General features: G+C 46.7%; 1 protein-coding gene across 3 annotated transcripts in view; it reads right to left on the reverse strand.

Moving 5' to 3' along the window:
* LOC141256917 (cytosolic phospholipase A2 gamma-like) overlaps positions 1–21,387 on the reverse strand; it is a 175,285-nt gene that overhangs the window by 18,416 nt on the left and 135,482 nt on the right. For all 3 annotated transcript variants that reach the window (XM_073671206.1, XM_073671207.1, XM_073671205.1), the window contains 2 exons: positions 21,104–21,220; positions 6,338–6,433 (listed from right to left, as the gene is read on the reverse strand). In XM_073671206.1, coding sequence (XP_073527307.1) covers positions 6,338–6,433; positions 21,104–21,220 — 213 coding nt within the window. The remainder of the gene's footprint in view (positions 1–6,337; positions 6,434–21,103; positions 21,221–21,387) is intronic.

A 21,387-nucleotide genomic window follows, 5' to 3' on the forward strand; every position in this document is an offset into this window, starting at 1 on the left:
ACCGGACACAGGATCCGAGCTTACCGGTATCTCTATGACCCAGTAAGGCATAACCGGAATCCCTGGAGAACTACAAGTCCCAGGATCGCTAAGGTACTGATATGTAACAGAGCCAGGAGACGCTTAGGCCCCGCATACTGGGAGCGTGAACTCCAAGAGAAGGCCCTACCACAAGGTCAGCCAGCGCAGGACAGAGACAAAGTTAGGCCTAGCTCCAGGCAGGTCAGAAACTTACTACGCAGAGGCAAGAAACAGGAGGCCCTACACCCGCTCATTGAGGAGGATCCTGATATGCACCCTTCACCCTACAGTGCTCTGGGATGTGCCTGAATTTCCACCAGTAAAAGGTACTGAAGTGACTACCGTGTCCGTTCCCGTTCTTGCTCTGACCCAGCTGGGTCTCACCTGTCCTGCATTCCCCCTGCATACGCTGCCCTGAGACCTAGCTCCACCTGTGGGGAGCTATACCATCGAGCTGCCTTATCACCGGCCTCAGTGGACTGCTGCAGCGCTGGTGCTTGTCACCAGATACCACAGGTGGCGTCATGAACTCTTATAAAATTAACAATTATCCACCCTTTTAAAGAGAGACCCCAGGGTACGGGCCAGGGAGCCGACCACCGCGACATCCCCAAGGCCAGGCAAATGCCCGGGTACCGAGTCATCCCCATCCCCAGGGCTAGTCACATCCTCCTCCACCTCCTCTGCTGACCTCATCGACTGTCTGACTGTGGGTTGACAGTAAGTGGGATCTCCAACCTCGTCATCATCACCCTGTGTGTTATCACACCCGTCGCCCTCAGAGCCAACCTCTTCCTGCCCTGACCGAAAAGTCAAGTTGTCGCTCCAATCAGGTATTTGAGTCTCATCATCGTCTTCATCATTGTCTCCACCAACAGGAGTTACAGTTTGGGAACAAGGGTCTACATTATGCTCAGAACCTTCTTCATCTGGTCCTGGATCCAACTTATAAAGATTCTGGGCATCGGATCAGATCATTTCCTCATCTGGATTAACAGAAGCTCTGGAGCAGACCTCCGTTTCCCAGGCTATAGTATGAGTAAACAGCTGGGCAGACTCCGCCATCTGTGTTACCCCATACTCAGACGGGCAGCTGGAGACTTGGGAGCTGTGAGGAAGCAAGTGCGATTGGGGTGACACCTCTGAGGACTGGATTATTTGTGATGTTGAAATTGAGGTGATGGAGAGCCCACTTGAAGGAGCACTTGATATCCGTTGAAGCACCTGCTGTTTTTGTGCCTCATCTAGAATTTGTAGCGATGGGCGTGTCCGTAAGAATGGGATCGTATCACATTGTCCACGAAAAGAAGTCGACATCTTAGTTTGGCTGGAAGATGGTCTTTCTTCTGCAGATGTTACTCCCCCCCCCACCGTGGGGGGCCTCGACCCACCGGCGGACAGGCACCAGTATTGGGATAGGGTGGCTGGCCGTCAGGGTCCACCGCGGCTCTGGCACAAACCCGGCGACACAGAGGTGGCACAGGCAGGAACGGACTGAACGTGTCGGCTTCTCACTTTTTGGATTTTAGAAGGGCATGACATGTCTATATCTGTGTCTCCCCCTCCTTTTACTCCTCCACCTCTTTTCTTTTCGCATGACTATATGTACTTGTCACTTTTCCATGTGTTAGTTGTGTCTTCTGAGCAGTTTGTCAGCTTTTGGACACCTTTGAAGGTGTTTTCTATGTGTTTCTATGTGTTTTTGTTTGCCTGCCATTGGTTTTAACGGTGTTCGAAGGTGTTCGACGAACAGTTCGACGAACAGTTCGGCGAACACACGGGTGTTCGACGAACCGAACCGAACTCGAACACTACGGGGGTGGCTCAACACTACTTGCTACCTGTATAAAAGACACCTGTCCACACACTCAATCACACTCTAACCTCTCCACCATGGCTAAGACCAAAGAGCTGTCTAAGGACACCTGGGACAAAATTGTAGACCTGAATAAAGCTGCGATGGGCTATAGGACAATAGGCAAGCAGCTTGGTGTGAAGGCAACAACTGTTGCCACAATTATTAGAAAATGGAAGAAACACAAGATGACTGACAATCTTCTTCGGTCTGGGGCTCCATGCAAGATCTCGCCTCGTGGGTAAGGATGATTCTGAGAAAGGTCAGTAATGAGCCCAGAACTACAAGAGATGACCTGGTGAATGACCTGAAGAGAGCTGGAGCTACAGTCTCCAACATTACCGTTAGTAACACACTACACTATCATGGAATAAAATCCTGCAGGGCATGTAAGTTTCCCCTGTTCATGCCAGCACATGTCCAGACCCGTTTGAAGTTCACCAATGACCATCTGGATGATCCAGAGGAGGCATAGGAAAAGGTCATGTGGTCAGATGAGACCAAAATAGAACTTTTTGGTATCAACTCCACTCGCCGTGTTTGGAGGAAGAAGAAGGATGAGTACAATCCCCAAAACACAGTCCCAATCGTGAAGCATGGTGGGGGAAACATCATAGTTTGGAGGAGCTTTTCTGCAAAAGGGACAGGACGACTGCATTGTATTGTAGGGAGGATGGATGGAGTCATGTATAGAGAGATTGTGGCCAACAACCTCCTTCCCTCAATAACAGCATTGAAGATGAGTCATGGCTGGGTCTTCCAGCATGACAATGTCCCAAAATACACAGCCAAGTCAATTAAGGAGTGGCTCCGTAAGAAGCATTTCAAGGTCCTGGAGTGGCCTAGCCAGTCTCCAGACCTGAACCCAATACAAAATCTTTGGAGGGAGCTGAAACTCAATGTTGCCCAGTGACAGCCCCAAAACCTGAAAAATCTGGAGAAGATCTGTATGGAGGAGTGGGCCAAAATTCCTGCTGCAGTGTGTGCAAACTTGGTCAAGATTTACAGGAAACTACTGACCTCTGTAATTGAAAACAAAGGTTTCTGTACCAAATATTAAGTTCTGTTTTTCTATTGCATCAAATACTTATTACATGCAATATAATGCTAATTAATTATGTGATTTTCTGGATTTTTTTAAGATTCTGTCTCTCACAGTTGAAGAATACCTACGATAAAAATTACATACCTCTCCATTCTTTGTAGGTGAGAAAACATGCAAAATTGGCAGTGTATCAAATGCTAGTTTTCCCCTCTGTGTGTATATATATATACATATATATATATATATATATATATATATATATATATATATACACTGTATATACAGATGCAAGGGAGAGCTCTCGAGGAAGTGGTATGCAATGAAATGGGAGAACTATGTCTGCAGCTGTAGCACAGCAGCAGTGGGTGAGCTCTGCTGAATAGTGCCCCATCCACTCACAGAGCATGAAAGTGATTTCACATCAGTTTCCAGAGCCAGGAAGTCAATAAGAAATTGATGTGACATCACAGGAAGTCATTGGATTCTCAGCCAGGGATCATGTGGCCAGAAGAGTGGCTCCGGTTACAGAAGAATTTGAGAAAGCAAGGTATCTACAAGAGAGCTTATCTATGGCAGTTAGCTCACATGAAAGGGACTTGTAAAGTAGTGGCCAACCCCTTTAAAAATAAATGCACAAGTAAAACACACATACCCTTCAAATGACAGTGCAAATTTATCACCTACGGTTGTGCAGAAAGAACAGATTTTTGCAAAATTTAGGTACACTACAATTCAACTTGAATATAGTCACTCATCATGTAAGATGCCTTGCTTTCTGCAATAAATAACTCAGCTTATCTCTCTCTCATATTATGTTTCTTTTAAAGATCTGAAACAAATAATGGGTTATGTGAATGGGTTATAAAAGAATATCAATGGGTACACGTATGGCTTTGTAACAGAACTTCAAGGAGTGAACACCTCTCTTCAGCCATCTGCATATTGACCTTAGTGATGGTCATTGATGAAACTTGTATCTTTTACTGAATGCACCAGTTGTTTTTTGGTTTCTGCCCCAAAATTTGAACCTATACTGAACTCTGTGGCATGAGCTTGTAAGACAATTAATGCATGTAATTAATTCTTTGCTTGGCGGCAATGATCAGGTGACTAGTGAGCGCATCATCCATGAATCAATCCATGCCTAAATCCACGGGGAACAATCCATTTTAACCTAAGCATATTTTTCATTTTTTTGCTGTTGTGGCATTCCAAGAGTTATATTTTTTTAGGGTTTTATTTTTTATTGCTGGATAAGTTGCATTTTTCAGTGGCATCATCATTATGTGTAACTAGAGTGGGGGGTGGGAAAAAAATAAAACAAAACCCATGCCGCCATTCCGTTATTTATTACCCATGCCGCAGTTATTTATGCTGCGAGTAAACTGCTAAAAAATTATGCTACCTTTACATACAGTAGATACCAAATGTTTTGCACTTTTTTTTAGAAGTGTGATTACTTCTATCTGGTTGCAGGTATGCAATTTTCCTGGTGATTTTAGTAAACCGGAAGCAAATGTTGTCAGCTATAAGGAAGAGAATTGTGTTTGACATTGTTTTATCCCTTTATGTGTTAGTTTTCAACATTTGCCGGGCCATATGTTTTGAATATTTTGTCATGGGTAGTTGAATTTTGCCCAAAATTTTTTTTTTTTGTCATGGCAAAGACAAAGCCAAAATTTATCACCAGATGTCAGGAAGCTTATTATTCTGAGAGTGAAGTCAGGCAAATGCCAAAAATAGGTAGTTATGGAATTCAATAAAGATGAATTGTTTGCAGATTTGCAAATGGAATGGAGCAAGATCCCTCAAGATGTCTTGAATACCCTAGTGGCTTCAATGCCCCGTCGGTGCGGTGCAGTAATTAAAGAAAGAAGTTATGCGACAAAATACTAAGTTATGGCATTGTAAACATTGAATTACTCTGTATGTTGTGATCAATAAATAGTATATGCAAAACTTTTGGCAGTCATTTTTCTTTAATTAAATGACCATACCTATATTCAAAAGCATTTTAGTTAATTAAGGTCTAGCATGATGACAACTTCATGCACTTTCAATTCATCACCAGGACAATGGCGTCACAATAACCACACTTTTAAAAAAAAAAAGCAAAACGTTTGGTCGCTACTGTAGTTGGTATTGCTAGTTGTTTTTTGCACTTTGTGGATGGGTTATTGTTTTCATTGCTGATTCTTATGATATTTTATTTAGGTTTTTTGAGAACCCATATGAACTAAACCAGCAATTTTGGCATTGTTATTTGGTGTTACAGTAAGTGGTATAAATAATGTGTTATACTGACCCACAGAATAAAGCTTACGGTGATACCAAATTTATACAGCTTTGTGTTTTATTACTTTCACACAATAAAAGCTTTTTTAATTACAATTATTTGTTTTGTGTCACCATGTTCTGAGACCCAATTGCTTTTATTTTTTAACCGACAAAACTATGTGAGGACTTTTATGTTACTACATGCGACTGTTTGATCACCATTCAACATGTTTATGCTACATTTTTCTTCTTATTCCTTATTGTGTTCAACAGATGGGTCAAACAATGTGATAATTTAAGAACTCGGGACTTTACAGAGCTATTGTGTTTATGTTTTTTCTTTCTCATTTTACATATTGATGCAGTTTTAAATGGAGAAAGTTTGTGTTTACTTCCCTTCTACCCATTGGCACATAGACAGAAGGGAACGGAAGCCTCTGCCCTCAACAGAAAATCCCAACGTGCATGTGCCACGTCACTGAGTATGGTACGCAAAAATTTTAAGCCTTTGGATTATATGGGAGGTATTATTTAGGGCAAAATAGTCTGGTTTGGTGCTGAAAATTCTGGACACCTCCAAGCTGTGTGTACATACACTCAAGGCCGAAAGTGTTGGCACCCTTGAAACTGTTCCAGAAAATGAAGAATTTTTCCCAGAAAATGATTGCAATTACACAAAAAACAAGCAAATAAATACCTAAATGGTATTTTTTTGGCTAACCCATAGACTTCTATGGACGAGTCAGGATATGTCTAAACAATTCATATTTGCTGTATACATATATGAGGTCAGCAAATTCCTTATGAATGTAGCTGTATTTCTACTATTGCGAATATGTTTCATATAAAGAAATGCTTGAGCCTTGAAAAGTCATGGCTAGATATTACTATAAGTCACCAGGGAGTTTATTGTATGGACTGAAATTTTGCAACATGTCAGCTATTGTTTCCCAAGATGCAGAGAAAGTTATCACAATAAACCCATTCTTTTTGGCTGGGGCAGCTAATAATTAATAATAATAGCTAGCCATCATAAGTAAATATGTGACAGCAATGCTGACCTACGTAGTTATCCGAATACAATTATGACTCTAAATATTTGAAAAACAAAAAATAAAAACAAAATAAAAAACACTCACTGCTCAATTCATAGAGAAAGTTATTAGTAGTTCCCCATTGCCAATGGAAAAGAGCTATCAGTATTTTTCGTATCAGAATCACCTTTTCACAAAAACCTAGAAAAAAAAAAGATACAAGTTAAATCAGTAGAGAATCAGGGAAGAAAAGTGACTGAGTAAACTTTGTTTTGTTAAAGGGATTTTCTTGTTTGAAATATGTTTAACCCATAGGCTTATTGACATATAAAATGAACTGAGCTTCACTCTCCGGGTCTTGAGCTGTCTCTTTGCTTTTGTTCCTGCCTGTTGATTGTCTGCAGCATCATGTCGACAGTGCTTTAATCATATACTGAGCTCAGCAGCTCGTGATGTCTGCTTTGGCTGAGATGCTGAGCTCAGTATTTGCCTGATGTGATATCACAACTTCAACAAAAGAGGTGCAGTCTCAGAGAAACCGTGCTGGACCTGGGGAGGAAAAGTAATGCTGAGATTGTTACTGTAGACAGAGTCTATGGACTAACAATTAGTGATGAGCAAGCATGCTCGCTGCTGCTTGGTGCTCGCCCGAGCATCTCACTGCTCGAGATGCTCGGCACTCGCCGAGTATTTCCGGGGTTGCTCGGTGGGAGCTCGGGTCCCCTCCCTGCAAGTTTGTCACTCTTTAGAGCACCAATCAACATGCAGGGATTGTCTGCCACACACTGTAATGCCGCAGCCATGTTGGTTGTGGCATTACAGCGATTGGCTGGCTGCACAGCATCATCAGGACTATATCAGACCTGGCGCCGCCATGCTCGTCACAGTCACTCCGGAATCAGGCAGTGTAGGGAGAGGCTTTATAGCAGACTGCAGTGCACATAGCAAGAGGGTCCATTCCAGTTCTGTCTGCTGCTGGTGCTTTTACAGATATTTCTATAAATAGACCCAGGTATCAGGGGCAAGGAATATATTTTTTTTATCTTAATCCTTATTATTTGCTTAAAAAGCAATCCAGAGAACACCGATTTTCTGCGCCATTTGCTTGTTGGCACTGCAGAATACAGCCAGGTCCTTTCCATATTACAGCGCTAAAAATCCAGCTATTTAAAACTGTGATTTGTCCGTCACACGGATCACATATAATTGCCCTGAAAATATTGCATTTCTGGCCTCCATTAAAATTTTGTTTCAGTGTGTCAGTGAAATTATTGACACTAGTTTGCTGTTAAAAAATAATTACCTACAGGCCAGCTATTTAAAACTGTGGTTTGTCCATCACACGGATCACATATAAGTTCGCTCCAAATTCAGCCATTTGTAGTGAGCGTGGAAGATATTATCTTCCAATAAAATGGGCAAGGCATGTGGCAAGGGACGGGGACGGGGAACTGGACGTGATGGTGATGGTGCATGCAGAGGCCGAGGCCATGGGCAACTGAAATTGTGCCACAGCAAACACCCACATCTTCTCGCTCGACCTTCCTGTGTCACAAGTGGTGGACGATGATGAGACTCAATTGCCAGAAAGTCAGGAGGAGGACCAGGGTGCGGAAGTGGAAGACGAGGTGGTGGATGATCTAGTAACTGACCCAACCTGGCAGGAGGACATGCAGAGCAAGGACAGCACCCCCCATGGAGAGGGAGGCAGAGTACCCCAACAGGCAGGAAGAAGCAGTATGGTGGCCGCAGACAGTAGGCGGGCAACTGTTCCCCGTAACACCAACACAAAGAAAGTTGCCAGTACAACTGGTAGGTCTTCCCGAATCTGGATGTTTTTTAAAGACTCTGCCAATAACCCCAAAAAGGCCATTTGCACCACCTGCCAGGCTAGCATCAGCAGGGGTAGCAAAACTAGCAGCCTGACCACCACCAGCATGATCAGGCACATGGCAGCAAAGCACCCGACTTTGTGGTCCGAACTCCAGGGTCCAGGAACAGTGTCTGCAGGTGACACCACTGCTTCTTCCGCTGTTGTGCGTGCAAGCCAATCCCAGTCCATAGTGCATGCGAAGATGCCTCCTGCCCTGCACCTGTCGTTGCAGACTCTCAACTAGCACCATCATCAAGCACATCCTTGTCCCAGTGCAGCATTCAGCTGTCCATACCCCAGTCCTTGGAACGCAAGCGCAAATATGCAGTCAACGCCCCACAGGCCACACTACTAAATTCCCACTTTTCGCGACTGCTTGCGCTCAAAATGTTACCTTTTAGGTTCGTGGAGACGGAAGCTTTCCTGATGAAGGCGGCCATCCCTCGGTACTCGGTCCCCAACCACCACTATTTCTCCCGGTGTGCCATCCTCACATTACACAAGCACATGTCCCACAACATTAGCCGTGCCCTCAACAATGCAGTTACAGGGAAAGTCCACCTAACCATGGACATGTGGAAAAGTGCTTGTGGGCAGGGACGGTACATCACGCTGATGGCACACTGGGTTAACATAGTGGAAGCTGGGACCCAGTCGGACCTTGGGAAGGAACACATCCTCCCGACGCCGAGGATTGCAGGCCCTAGGTCAATCAGGGTTGTCCCCACAGTCTACAGCTCCTGCACCTCATCCTCCTCAGCCTCCTCCTCCTCTTCAGCCTTCATCTCTGAAATGACCACATCAGTCACAATCTGGAGCACTGCCTCAGCCAAGCGGCAACAGGCTGTGCTGAAGCTAATATGCTTAGGTGACAAGCCGCACAATGCTGAAGAGTTGTGGACAGCTCTGAAAGAGCAGGCAGATCTGTGGCTGACACTGCTGAACCTACAGCCAGGCATCGTCGTGTGTGACAATGGCCGGAACCTGGTGACGGCTCTGAGGTGAGCTCACACATGTACCATGCCTGGCCCATGTGCTTAACCTCATGGTTGATTGCTTTCTCAAAAGCTACCCGGAGCTGCCGGATCTGCTTGTCAAAGTACGCCGCCTATGTGCCCATTTTAGAAAGTCAGCTACGTCTTCCACCGCCCTTGCCGTGCTTCAGCAGAGTTTGCAGCTTCCTGCTCACCGACTGGTGTGTGATGTCCCCACGTGTTGGAACTCTACATTGAAGATGTTGGGAAGGATTTGTGATCAGAAGAGGGCAGTAGTTGACTACTAGCATCAACACATAAGAACTCAGGAGTGGACATGGATGTCAGACATCTGTACCATCCTCCAAAACTTTGAGGACTCCACCAAGATGGTGAGCGGCAATGACGCCATAATTAGTGTCACCATCCCGTTTCTCTGTCTTCTGAAACAGTCTCTGCTCACAATCAAAGAGGATGCATTGCAGGTGGAGCACGATGAGATGGAGCAAGGAATCATACAGGGTGATTACACACAGCCAAGCCTCATTTCATCCCAACGTGGATTGAGTGACAATGAGGAAGAGGGGGAGGAAGAAGAACAGGAGCTAATTTCATGCGCTATAGACGGTACTACCTGCACAACTGTGATACCGTCTGTTCATCGTGGATGGCCTGAGGACAGGGAGGAGGAGGAGAGCATGGTCAGTCATCCTCTTGGTGAGGACACGGAAGTCTTGCCTGTTAGCAGTCTGGCACGGATGGCTGAGTTTATGTTACGCTGCCTTTCCCGTGACCCTCGCGTTCTCAAAATTTTGGGTGACAGTCACTACTGGTTGGTGACACTTCTAGACCCATGCTACAAGGAGAACTTTATATCTCTTATTCCTGAGGAGGACAGGTCTACAAAAATGGGGCAGTACCAGAAGGCCCTTGTTGTGGAACTATTAAAAAAATTCCCATCTGAAAATGCTGGCGGCAGAGGTCACAGTTCATTGGACAACCAAAGAGTACAGTCGAGAGAGACACAACTCCAATCCAGCAGAGGCAGGGGAACACTGTCAAAGTTCTGGTAGAGTTTTCTCAGCCCCTCCCATCGCACAGGTTCTGAGGCGCGGGGTACTCTCACAAGGAGTGCAAAGTTTGGGAAGATGCTGAGGGAGTACCTTGAAGACCGTACCAACGTCCTCCATGATTCCTCTGTGCCTTATAAATATTGGGTTTCCAAGTTAGACACGTGGAATGAACTGGCTCTCTACGCCTTGGAGGTCCTGGCCTGCCCTGCCGCTAGCATTTTATCACAGCGGGTTTTTAGTGCCGCTGGTGGAATTATAACTGATAAGTACATGCGCCTGTCAACTGAAAATGCTGACAGGCTGACTCTTAGAAAAATGAACAAGCGCTGGATTGGGCCAGACTTCTCAACACCACCGAATGATAGCAGCGTAACATAAACTCAAATCCAGTGTCTGTTTTTGGCAGGTGTATTCCCATGCACCTTTTCACACCCACACATGGGTATACGCTTCCTGATTTTGGCTATTTGCTCTTGTCCTCCTCCTTCTTCTCATCCTCATCCTCCACCAGCATATCACCAGGGTGACCGTGGTCCCTGATGCAACACCCACATAATTTTTTTAAAGGGTGTTTATGATGCCCGTAAAATATTTTTTTATATATTATGTTCATGTATACCCCCCAGGGGTAAATGTTTGTCAGCCCATACACTTAGTGCATGGGCATTACAAGTATAGGAGACCCGCTCCTTTCTAATGGGAACATTTTTTTATGAGGCCCTCCTCCACGTCTTTTCCAAGGTGCATTGGAGTGCCTCCCAATTTTTGGCAGCCCTTGCATTCACTGCATAGGCCAACACTATGGGAGACCCACTTCCTAATAATGGGAACATTTTTTTTCTGGAGGCCCTCCTCAACGTCTCTTCCGAGGGGCATTGGAGTAGGTTCAAAGGTTCAAATTTTTGGCCGCCCTTGCATTCACTGCATAGGCAAACAGTATGGGAGACCCACTTACTATTAATGGGAACAATGTTTTCAGGAGGCCCTCCTCTAAGTCTCTTCAAAGGGGTTTTGGGGTGCATCCAAATTTTCAAAGGGGTATTGGGGTGCGTCCAAATTTTGGGCAGACCTGCCACTCACTGAATACGCAATAACAGTATAGGACACCTAATCTTTAGTAATGGGAACAACAAAGCATAGCCGGCTGATGGCTCTCTAAGAATAGCGAGGGCCGACTGCTGGCCCTTTAAGAAGAGTAAATGCCTCCTGATGGTGCTATAAAAATAGGCTTTGTGATTTTCAGAGTCCCTCCTTCATAAATGAAACAGGATGTGTCTGATCATGTCTCACACACCACATGGCCAGATAAGGTTTTAAAATGTTAAAATGACATTTCCCGGTGAATGCATTTGTCTTAGTTGAAAGCAATTCAAAAGTGCAAAAACGCATCAAAAACGCTACGTGTGAACATAGCCCAAGGTGTGGAGGAGTATTTTTTGTTTTGGTTATTTATTTTACCTTATATACAAGTCATTACCCTGGAAAGGATGTTCCTTAACATATTTCCCAGGAAAATACATTTCGGTTTTGTTTTTGCATGTTTTATTGTGAGTCCGTAAAAGTGGCGTAATACCTGTTGACAGCAGTGACCTGGGAGTCAGATATGCTTCCAGGGGTCTTCTCCATGCTGTTCCCATGTCATTTGAGCACTGTTCCCATCGATTTGGGCAATTTTAAGGCTTCTGCAGACCGCCGGGGGGAGCCGCCTGAAAAATGCTCGAGTTTCCCATAGACTTCCATTGGGCTCGTTACTCGGGTCGAGCACCCAAGCATCCCAATTTGCTCGACCCGAGCTTCGAGCACCCGAGCGTTTTAGTGCTCGCCAATCACTACTAACAATATTTCACATGGGACAATCCCTTTAAGCATTAAACAAATGTTCATTTTGCCAACAGTTTCTGTACAAAGAACACCACAATCCCCTTCATGCGTCATTATGTCTTTCAGTAAGGACTGCTTTTACCAGTACTTTTGAGCATCTGCAATACCTGGACATTCTGTGTATAGTAGTACATCATAAGAAGGGTGTCCACTTCATACAAGGCAGGTGCCATCTGTATAAACAGCTGTCGTCTGCCTCTAAGAGCAACTTTCTGAGCTCCCTCATTGATCGCTGTGGTATAACCCCTGAAATGCCAGTGCCAATTTCTAACAGTAACATTTAAGTGGTGCGATGTTAATCGCCGCCGTGTTGTGATTGTGGATTGCCATAGCAGCTGGGGAATTTTTGAAGGCCACTGTCTCTGTCATCTTGGTGGTCCTTTGAAGCCCAGCTGCAGGCCAGGGTTGCCAACCGACCTGAAATTCCAGGACAGTCCGTAAAAATAAGCCACTTTTTTTCCGTGTCCATCAAAAAGGTTTTTAAGGCTTCTATGATTTTTTTTTTAAGCTAAAAAAATGTATACAGATTATCACCATTTTACAGTTCACAGTGAACGCAGCTGATGTCTTCATAAAATTATCGGCTGCAGACATTTATCACTTGAAATCATAATGATTTATTATTGTTTTCCAATGTGTCTGTATAAAAAATATAGCCTGTGTTTGTTTTTTTTTCTGGACAACTAATCAAAAAAGTCAAGTTGGCAACCCTGCTGGAGACTGAGCAAAACAGGAAAAAGGATCGGTACTTGAATAAAACTTCTGTCTATATCATCCATTAAAACAGTTATATCAATGATTAATAAATACAGAGTGATTCATAGAATATGACAAAGGGCAGCTAGTTATGCCAGAAACGCATAAGAATCTCTCTATTTTTTAATCCCTGTTTTTAACGGATGAATTAAACAGAAGTTTTATTCAAGTACTTATCCTTTTTTCCTGTTTTTGGTCATTGCACACTGCTAGTCGGCAGCATGGATAGAGTTACTTTCTACTGATGCAGTGAAAAGTCACGGTGAGGTTTTTCATGTTCTTGTACATTTTTTTCTATGAACTTTACCCTGCTGGAGGCTGCTTGTTAATTGTTTTACAGCACATACTGCAAAAATGAAGTATTGCTCTATATAGTACATGCGATCAAATTATCAAAAGGTTCCAATCCTCCAAAGATATAAAAAAAAACCTAAACAAAAAACCTTTATGGCTGTACAGCTGGCACATATAAAAAGGCCCAGCAAACAAGAGGCCACATGTAAGGTACTTTACCAGCATGTTGATAGGTTCTCGACAGTCCAATAGATTACTTTGAAGGGACCGCGCCAGTTACTTCAATCTTTAGCTCGCCATCATTAGCCAAGAAAGACCAATGAGGGATTTCTGGAGAGCCATGAAGGACTTACTCTATGATTTGCTTCCCTCTCTCATCATACTAGCAGTTGGAAAGTGATGGATCGCACTTGATCTGTGTGTTGTCTGTGCCCACCCCATGCTCTCTCTGTGGACTCCACTCATACAAAAGAACGCTCGATTCAGCCTGCGTATGAAGTGGATAAGCCGCTGCCAGACACATCTGGTTATATTCGGCAACTTGCCAAATTGTTTGCCCTGAAATTTGTAATTGGGCTAAAGTCTAGTGACACTGATACACATTACACATTTTGCCTAAATCAGTGGGTTCGAGTAATATTTACATGATGTGTATGGACACTTATTTTTAAACGCGTAACTGCCCAGAAAGCAGAAATCATTCACAATTTACTATCAGAATAAATTGTGTATAATAACTCAGACAGAAAATGTAAAAAAAAATTTCAACACACATTGAAGATCATTCATTATTACTATAGCACAAAGTAACAAAATGCCAGAGTAATATACAAATATTCTACTTCTTTTCCATATTATCATGAAAAATACTTGTCACGTACACACTTCTCAACACATGATGTGCGGTGCTCCTGCAGGGATTAATTCATCTTCTCTCACTCAATCCAGCACTCAACCACTGTTTCAGGGGTTAATTCATCTTTTCTCACTCAATCCAGCACTCAACCAATGTTTCAGGCTATAAAGTGAGCATGACTCACACCCAGACACATTCAGCACACCCTGATTTCTTAAGCTGCCACCACTCAAACACACGGGGTGATGAGTCCCCAAAATCTTTGTTACTGTCAGACAATCAAGAAAAGGTCACACACACTCTCTTAAAGGCTATAGGTTCTTTAGAGCAAACAAGGATCAACTTATTAAAGATTTTAAGTTTTAATATAAAAATATACAGTGCTTACAATAAATATATAAAAAGGTAAAGATAAAATGACACACAACTATGCAAATCAGTTATAAAATAAAAAGGGAGAAATAACAGATACCTAAATGTTTCCGTCTGCAGTTATTGCCTATTTTCCTGAGGGAAGTTAAGTGAATCAAGGAGCACATCAGCCTTTAAGCAGCCCCACACATGTGAACAACTCATTGTGTCATCCAGCTTTTTATAGTCTTGACCACAGACTTATATTTCCAGGACGACCTGGATTGGTCTATTTGAAAGATGCTGGCTGTAAATGGCCAATGAGCCAAGTTGTGGCATTTCAAATGTCCTGTGTCTCCCTATACAGAGAATAGGAAATATTCTGCCTAGTACAGACTATTTGCTAACCCCTTTGAAGCTCATGGTCTAGGAGCTAAGGTGCCCAATTTGACACCTCCAGTTTCACCCTTTTGTCAACTAAATGCAACTCTACTGCCTGTAGTGTCAGCGTCCCTGCCTCCTGCTAGGCAGGGACGCCGTTCCCCTCACCTCTCTGCTCCGTGCTCAGCGTCTTCCTCCCGCTCTGCTGGCAGCGCGCGCTGCTTCCCGGCCTCTGTGCTTAGGGCGTGCGCGCGCGCGCTCCCCCTCTCTTAAAGGGGCCGCGCGCGCCGTCCTAAGGAGACTCTTATCCTGCTGACACTTGCCGTGACCACCTGCCTGTCTAGAGACTCTTACCCTGCTGTCACTTGCCGTGACCATCCGCCTGTCAAGAGACTGTCCCTGTCACTTGCCGTGATCTCCTGCCCTTCTACCCAGAGACTGTCCCTGTCACTTGCCGTGACTACCTGCCCTTCTACCCAGAGACTGTCCCTGTCACTTGCCGTGACTACCTGCCCGCCTTCCCTGGGAGCCACCCGCTTCCTTACAAGGACTTCCCCTTTGTATAGTTGCTCTAAGGTTCCACCTCCCAGTCCCGTTACAGTTTGCTTGGGGCCATGGAACCCGGTGGCACCCAAGCTCCCTCGCACTCGGATCTATGTCATGAACTTTCCCGTCAGAGGTCCCAATAGGAGTCCATCCTGAGCCACCTGTGTAGTGTTAACTCCCGCCTGGACACACTGACTACCTCTTCGGGACCTGCTTCCAGTCGCACGACTCCTACCCCGGCAGCGTCGCTGCCCATCAATTCCATGGCATCTCTTCCCGGTCCCCGCCTCACCGCCCTGCCTCGTTTTGGCGGAGATCCCGGTCAGGCACGGGGCTTCATTAACCTGTGCACTCTGCACTTCGAACTGTTGGCACACCAGTTTTCCACCGACCGCGCCAAAGTAGCCTTCATCATGTCCCATCTCACGGGGGAGGCGCTGGCTTGGCTAAATCCTCTATGGGAGAGAGGAGACCCCCTGGTGTCCAACCTGCCAGCCTTTCTCTCGGCTTTCCGGAAGGTCTTCGACGAACCAGGACGGAGGACCTCATCCGCCTCATCTCTGCTCCGCCTCCGCCAAGGAAGTCTCACCGTGGGCCAATATGCCATGCGGTTCCGTACCCTTGCTTCGGAGCTTGCCTGGGATAACGACGCCCTGGTGTCCGTCTTCTGGGAGGGTCTGTCCAGCCGTATTAAAGATGAACTCGCCGGTCGGGACATTCCTACCACTCTCGACGACTTAATTACACTTGCCACCTGGATTGACATCCGGTTCCAGGAGTGCACCAAAGAGGTCACCCATGAGAGGAGGTTTCCACGCCTTGCCCCTACCTTCCAGAGACCCGTCACTTCCTCCGTTACTCCCCCGGCGCACTCACCCGAGCCTATGCAGGTCGACCAGACCAAGATGGTCAAGACCCGTCAAGAATTACGCCATGCCGAGGGGAGCTGCTTCTACTGTGGCAGTAAGGAGCACCGGATCCGTTCCTGTCCGGAGAGGTCGGGAAACGCCTGTGTCTAGGATCGCTCAGAGAGGTCGCCCTAGACAGAAATAAACCCTCTCCATCTCTAATGCTGTCGGTCTCTATCATCTGTGGGGAGAACCATTATTTTGAACTGGCTCAACTTGACTCTAGAGCTGCCGGAAATCTCATTTCTCAGTCCCTGGTAGAGAAATATCGCATTCCCACCAAACCTCTGGCTGTACCCTTATCTGTCGCCGCCGTGGATGGGGGCCTCTTACCTCCTCCCATCCAACTCATCACTGAATCCATAACTCTGCAGGTGGGAATGCTGCACTCTGAGAGCATCTTCTTCCATGTTCTGCCTGGACTCTCTCACGCCCTCTTGCTAGGCCTACCTTGGCTCCAGAGACACGCACCCGTGCTTGATTGGCAGACCGGAGAAGTTCTTCGCTGGGGACAGGACTGCCATAAGACTTGTTTAGTTCCCATTCATCCTGCCCGTCCTTCTCCTACCCCAGCCAATCTACCCGGCCTACCGGTTCCCTACTGGTCTTTTGCGGACATCTTTAATAAAAGAGAAGCAGAGACATTACCCCCTCATAGACCATACGACTGCCCAATTGACCTGATGCCCGGCGCTACTCCTCCCCGTCGGCGTATTTACCCTTTGTCCGCTGCTGAGACCCGGTCCATGTCTGAATATATTGAGGAGAATCTGGCCCGGGGATTTATCCGGAAATCTACCTCCCCGGCGGGAGCAGGCTTCTTCTTCGTCAAAACGAAGGACGGCTCACTCCGTCCCTGTATAGACTATAGAGGCCTTAACCAGATCACAGTGAAGAATAAATACCCCCTTTCGCTCATTCCTGAATTATTTGACCGTCTGAGGGGGGCTAGAATCTTCACCAAGCTGGACCTCCGTGGGGCGTATAATCTGGTCCGTATCCGTCAGGGGGATGAATGGAAGACGGCATTCAACACCCGGGACGGCCACTATGAATACCTTGCAATGCCCTTCAGTTTCTGTAACGCTCCCGCCGTCTTTCAAGAATTGGTCAATGACATTTTCCGTGATCTTCTCTACTCCTGCGTGGTGGTGTACCTGGACGACATCTTGGTCTTCTCTCCGGATCTTCTCACTCACCGGAGGGACGTTCGTCAGGTCCTGCTCAGGCTCAGGCAGAACCACCTCTACGCCTCTTTGAGCAGACCTCGCTTCCGTTTCTGGGCTACATAATCTCTCAGACCGGCCTACAAATGGACCCTGAGAAACTGTCTGCCATCCAGAAGTGGCCCCGACCAGAGGGGTTGAAGGCTATTCAGCGGTTCCTAGGCTTCGCCAACTACTACCGCCTCTTCATTCCGCACTTCTCTTCCCGGACTGCCCCTATCTCGGCGCTCACCCGTAAGGGCGCTAATCCCAGAGAATGGCCGCCCGAAGCAGAGGAGGCCTTCCTTTCCCTAAAACAAGCTTTTTCCTCCGCCCCTGTGCTGCATCGTCCGGACGGCAACAAACAATTCTTTCTAGAAGTCGACGCTTCCTCCTCCGGAGCCGGAGCAGTACTTACCCAAAAGTAGTCTCCCGGAAGAATGGTAACTTGCGGCTTCTTCTCCAAACTCTTCTCCTCTTCTGAGCGCAATTATTCTATAGGAGACCGAGAATTGTTGGCCATAAAGCTGGCACTGGAGGAGTGGCGTTACCTGCTCGAGGGGGCTCTTCACCCGGTAATAATTTACACGGACCACAAGAACTTGGCTTACCTCCAGAGAGCCCAGAGACTTAACCCGCGCCAAGCCCGGTGGTCCTTGTTCTTCGCCCGCTTTAATTTCATTCTTCATTTTCGCCCGGCTGACAAAAACATCAAAGCTGATGCCTTATCCCGATCCTTTTTGGTCTCTGATCTTGAGGAGGAGCCTAAACACATCATCGACCCCGCCAAAGTAATGCAGGTGGCCCCCGTGAATCTAAATCGTCTTCCACCCGGTAAGACGTTCGTAACTGTTCCTGATCGTGAGAAGGTTCTACACTGGGGACACTCGTCCAAGCTAGCTGGCCACGCTGGTCAGAAAAAGACCCTCCAGCTTATTACCCGGCATTACTGGTGGCCTACCCTGCACAAGGACGTAATAGACTTTGTTTCAGCCTGTGTGTCCTGCGCCCGCAACAAGGTTCCGAGACATCTGCCAGCCGGCTGTCTCCTTCCTCTTCCTGTACCTGCTGCCCCGTGGCAGCATATAGCTATGGACTTTATAACGGACCTCCCTGTCTCTGCCGGTTGTACGGTCATATGGGTGGTAGCTGACCGCTTTTCCAAAATGGCTCACTTTATTCCCCTGGTGGGTCTTCCGTCTGCATCAGAGTTAGCTAAAGATTTTATCCATCATGTCTTCCGTCTTCATGGTCTTCCTCTCCACATCGTATCCGACCGAGGGGTTCAGTTCACCTCTCGTTTTTGGCGAGCCATGTGTAAACTGCTGGGGGTCACCTTGGACTTTTCTTCTGCTTATCACCCACAGTCCAATGGCCAAGTAGAACGGATCAACCAAATTTTAACCAGTTACCTCCGGCACTTTGTTAATGCTCACCATTCCGACTGGGTGGATCTTTTACCGTGGGCCGAATTTTCTTACAATAATCACGAGAGCGAATCTTCCTCCAAATTCCCCGTTTTTTGTAGTCTTCGGTCAGCATCCTCGGATCCCGTTTCCCGTCTCCGCCTCGGTGGACAATCCGGCTACGGACTCTCTCGTTAACGAATTTTCCTGCATTTGGGAAAGTACCAGATCCGCACTTCTTCAGTCATCCGAGCGGATGAAAAAACAGGCTGACAAGAGACGTCTGGATTCACCACAATTCCGTCCTGGAGATAAGGTCTGTCTCTCGTCCAAATATGTCCAGCTCAAGATTCCTTCCTACAAGTTAGGGCCTCGGTTCATCGGCCCACTGGAAGTTATCAAACAAATCAACCCGGTGGCCTATAAATTGAAACTCCCGGCCAATTTGCGGATTCCTAACTCCTTCCATGTATCTCTACTCAAACCCGTGATACTTAACTCTTTTTCCAAGTCTACAGGTATGCCTCCTGCTCCGGTTTCCGCTGAAAACGAGTTTGAGGTAGAGAACATTCTGGCCACCTAAAGGGTAAGAGGAAGGACCTTTTTTCTAGTGGATTGGAAGGGGTTTGGTCCTGAGGAGAGAACATGGGAGCCCCGGGAGAATATCCATGCCCCGCTCATCCTTGATAAATTTCTGTCTGGCCTAAAAAAGGGGGGCCTAACCCCCTTTAGGTACTGTAGCGTCGGCGTCCCTGCCTCCTGCTAGGCAGGGACGCCGTTCCCCTCACCTCTCCGCTCCGTGCCCGGCGTCTTCCTCCCGCTCTGCTGGCAGCGCGCGCTGCTTCTTGGCCTCTGTGCTTAGGGCGCGCGCTCCCCCTCTCTTAAAGGGGCCGCGCGAGCCGTCCTAAGGAGTCCCCGGCCAATGGCCGGAGGACCTCACCGTATATAAGGCACCTCCTCCAAAATGGAGGTGCCCGAGCAATGTTGTTGCAAAGCCTATCAACTCTGCTTCAGCCCTCAGGTCCCGTTACCAGATACCTGCCAGTGACCTGCCAGATCTCTGCTTGATACCTACCTGATTCCTGTCTATCTGCTTGCATTCCTGTGGTCCGACAGTCTGCCATCCAACACCTGTCAGTCTGTCTATGGAGTTGCCCGCCCGCTCACCTGGGAGCGCTCACCTGCTACCTGCCTGCTAGCCTACCTGGAGGCTCTGCTGTTACTTGCCGTGACCACCTGCCTGTCCAGAGACTCCTGCCTGCTCACCTGGGAGCGCTCACCTGCTACCTGCCTGCTAGCCTACCTGGAGGCTCTGCCTTCACTTGCCGTGACCACCTGCCTGTCCAGAGACTCTTGCCCGCTCACCTGGGAGCGCTCATCTGCTACCTGTCACGGGTGTGTCGCCACGAAGATCGTCACGAGTACACAGCCTGACTTCTCGCAGCTGACTTGTTGGTGCTTTGTGTTTTTCGGCAGTGAGGGAGTTAATTCTCTCTCTCTCTGTGCTAGACGAGGTCCAGCCTCGCCCAGCTGCAATCAATACTGCTGTAGTGAGACTCCTTCAAATGCCTGCTGGTCTGTTTGGGAAGTGTCGGTGAAAGCTTTTCATTCTGACTAACAGAGCGGATCGTGGTATTTGGAGTTTCTGAGATAAGTGTATTTGGAATGTTTTTTCCCTTCCTCGCTTTATCATTTATCTCCTTTCCCGTTGGTGTTCCCTCTGTTGTAGTTGTGTAGTTGTTGTATGCAAGGTGGTTTTGGTTTTTCCCTTGTACTGTCTCGTTCGTCTAAGTACTGTGTGTGGGCATATTATTACTTGTCCCCTTTTGTTGTGATCGGGGTCCTTCTCAGGACTAGATTACTTAGGTGCAGGGATCCTCAGGAGGTAGGGGTTACGCTGGCGGCCTGGACCTCTGTACCTTTAACAGTACCTCCAGGTTGAGGGATTAGTCAGGGCCCCAGCTTAGGGTCAGCTTAGGCCCCCTACCTCCAGTATACAGAGACAACGTGACACTACCTGCCTGCTAGCCTATCTAGAGACTCTTTCCCTGCTGTCACTTGCCGTGACCACCTGCCTGTCTAGAGACTCTTATCCTGCTGTCACTTGCCGTGATCGCCTGCCCTTCTACCCAGAGACTGTCCCTGTCACTTGCGGTGACTACCTGCCCTTCTACCCAGAGACTGTCCCTGTCACTTGCCGTGACTACCTGCCCGCCTTCCCTGGGAGCCTCCCGCTTCCTTACAAGGACTGCCCCTTTGTATAGTTGCTCTAAGGTTCCACCTCCCAGTCCCGTTACACTGCCGTTATGATTTCCCTTATTGATAATATATTTTCCTTTACAATACTAAAGAAAAAATAAAAGTTACCAATGTTTTCAAAGTTGCCAGACAGCAATTCCAGTTCTGTGTCAGTCAGCGTAATGAGATCATCGCTTGAGAGGAAGTCCCCCATTTTTTGGCATCCTTCACATGGGCAGAGGCCTTCTATAACGTAAACAGCAAAACAAAAAAGCAAAAAACAATTTACATGAAATAAAGTACATGCACAGAAGTCTGTTCTTATAAACTCTGTATGAAATTAGGTCCATTGTCATGGGCACCTACGAGATACTGATAACTGAGTAACTAGAATCATCCATTTCCTCGTTGTT

Source organism: Phyllobates terribilis, unplaced genomic scaffold (assembly GCF_046119375.1).
Source record: "Phyllobates terribilis strain yellow unplaced genomic scaffold, ASM4611937v1 Scaffold_1__5_contigs__length_1240528914, whole genome shotgun sequence".
Lineage (NCBI taxonomy): Eukaryota > Metazoa > Chordata > Amphibia > Anura > Dendrobatidae > Phyllobates > Phyllobates terribilis.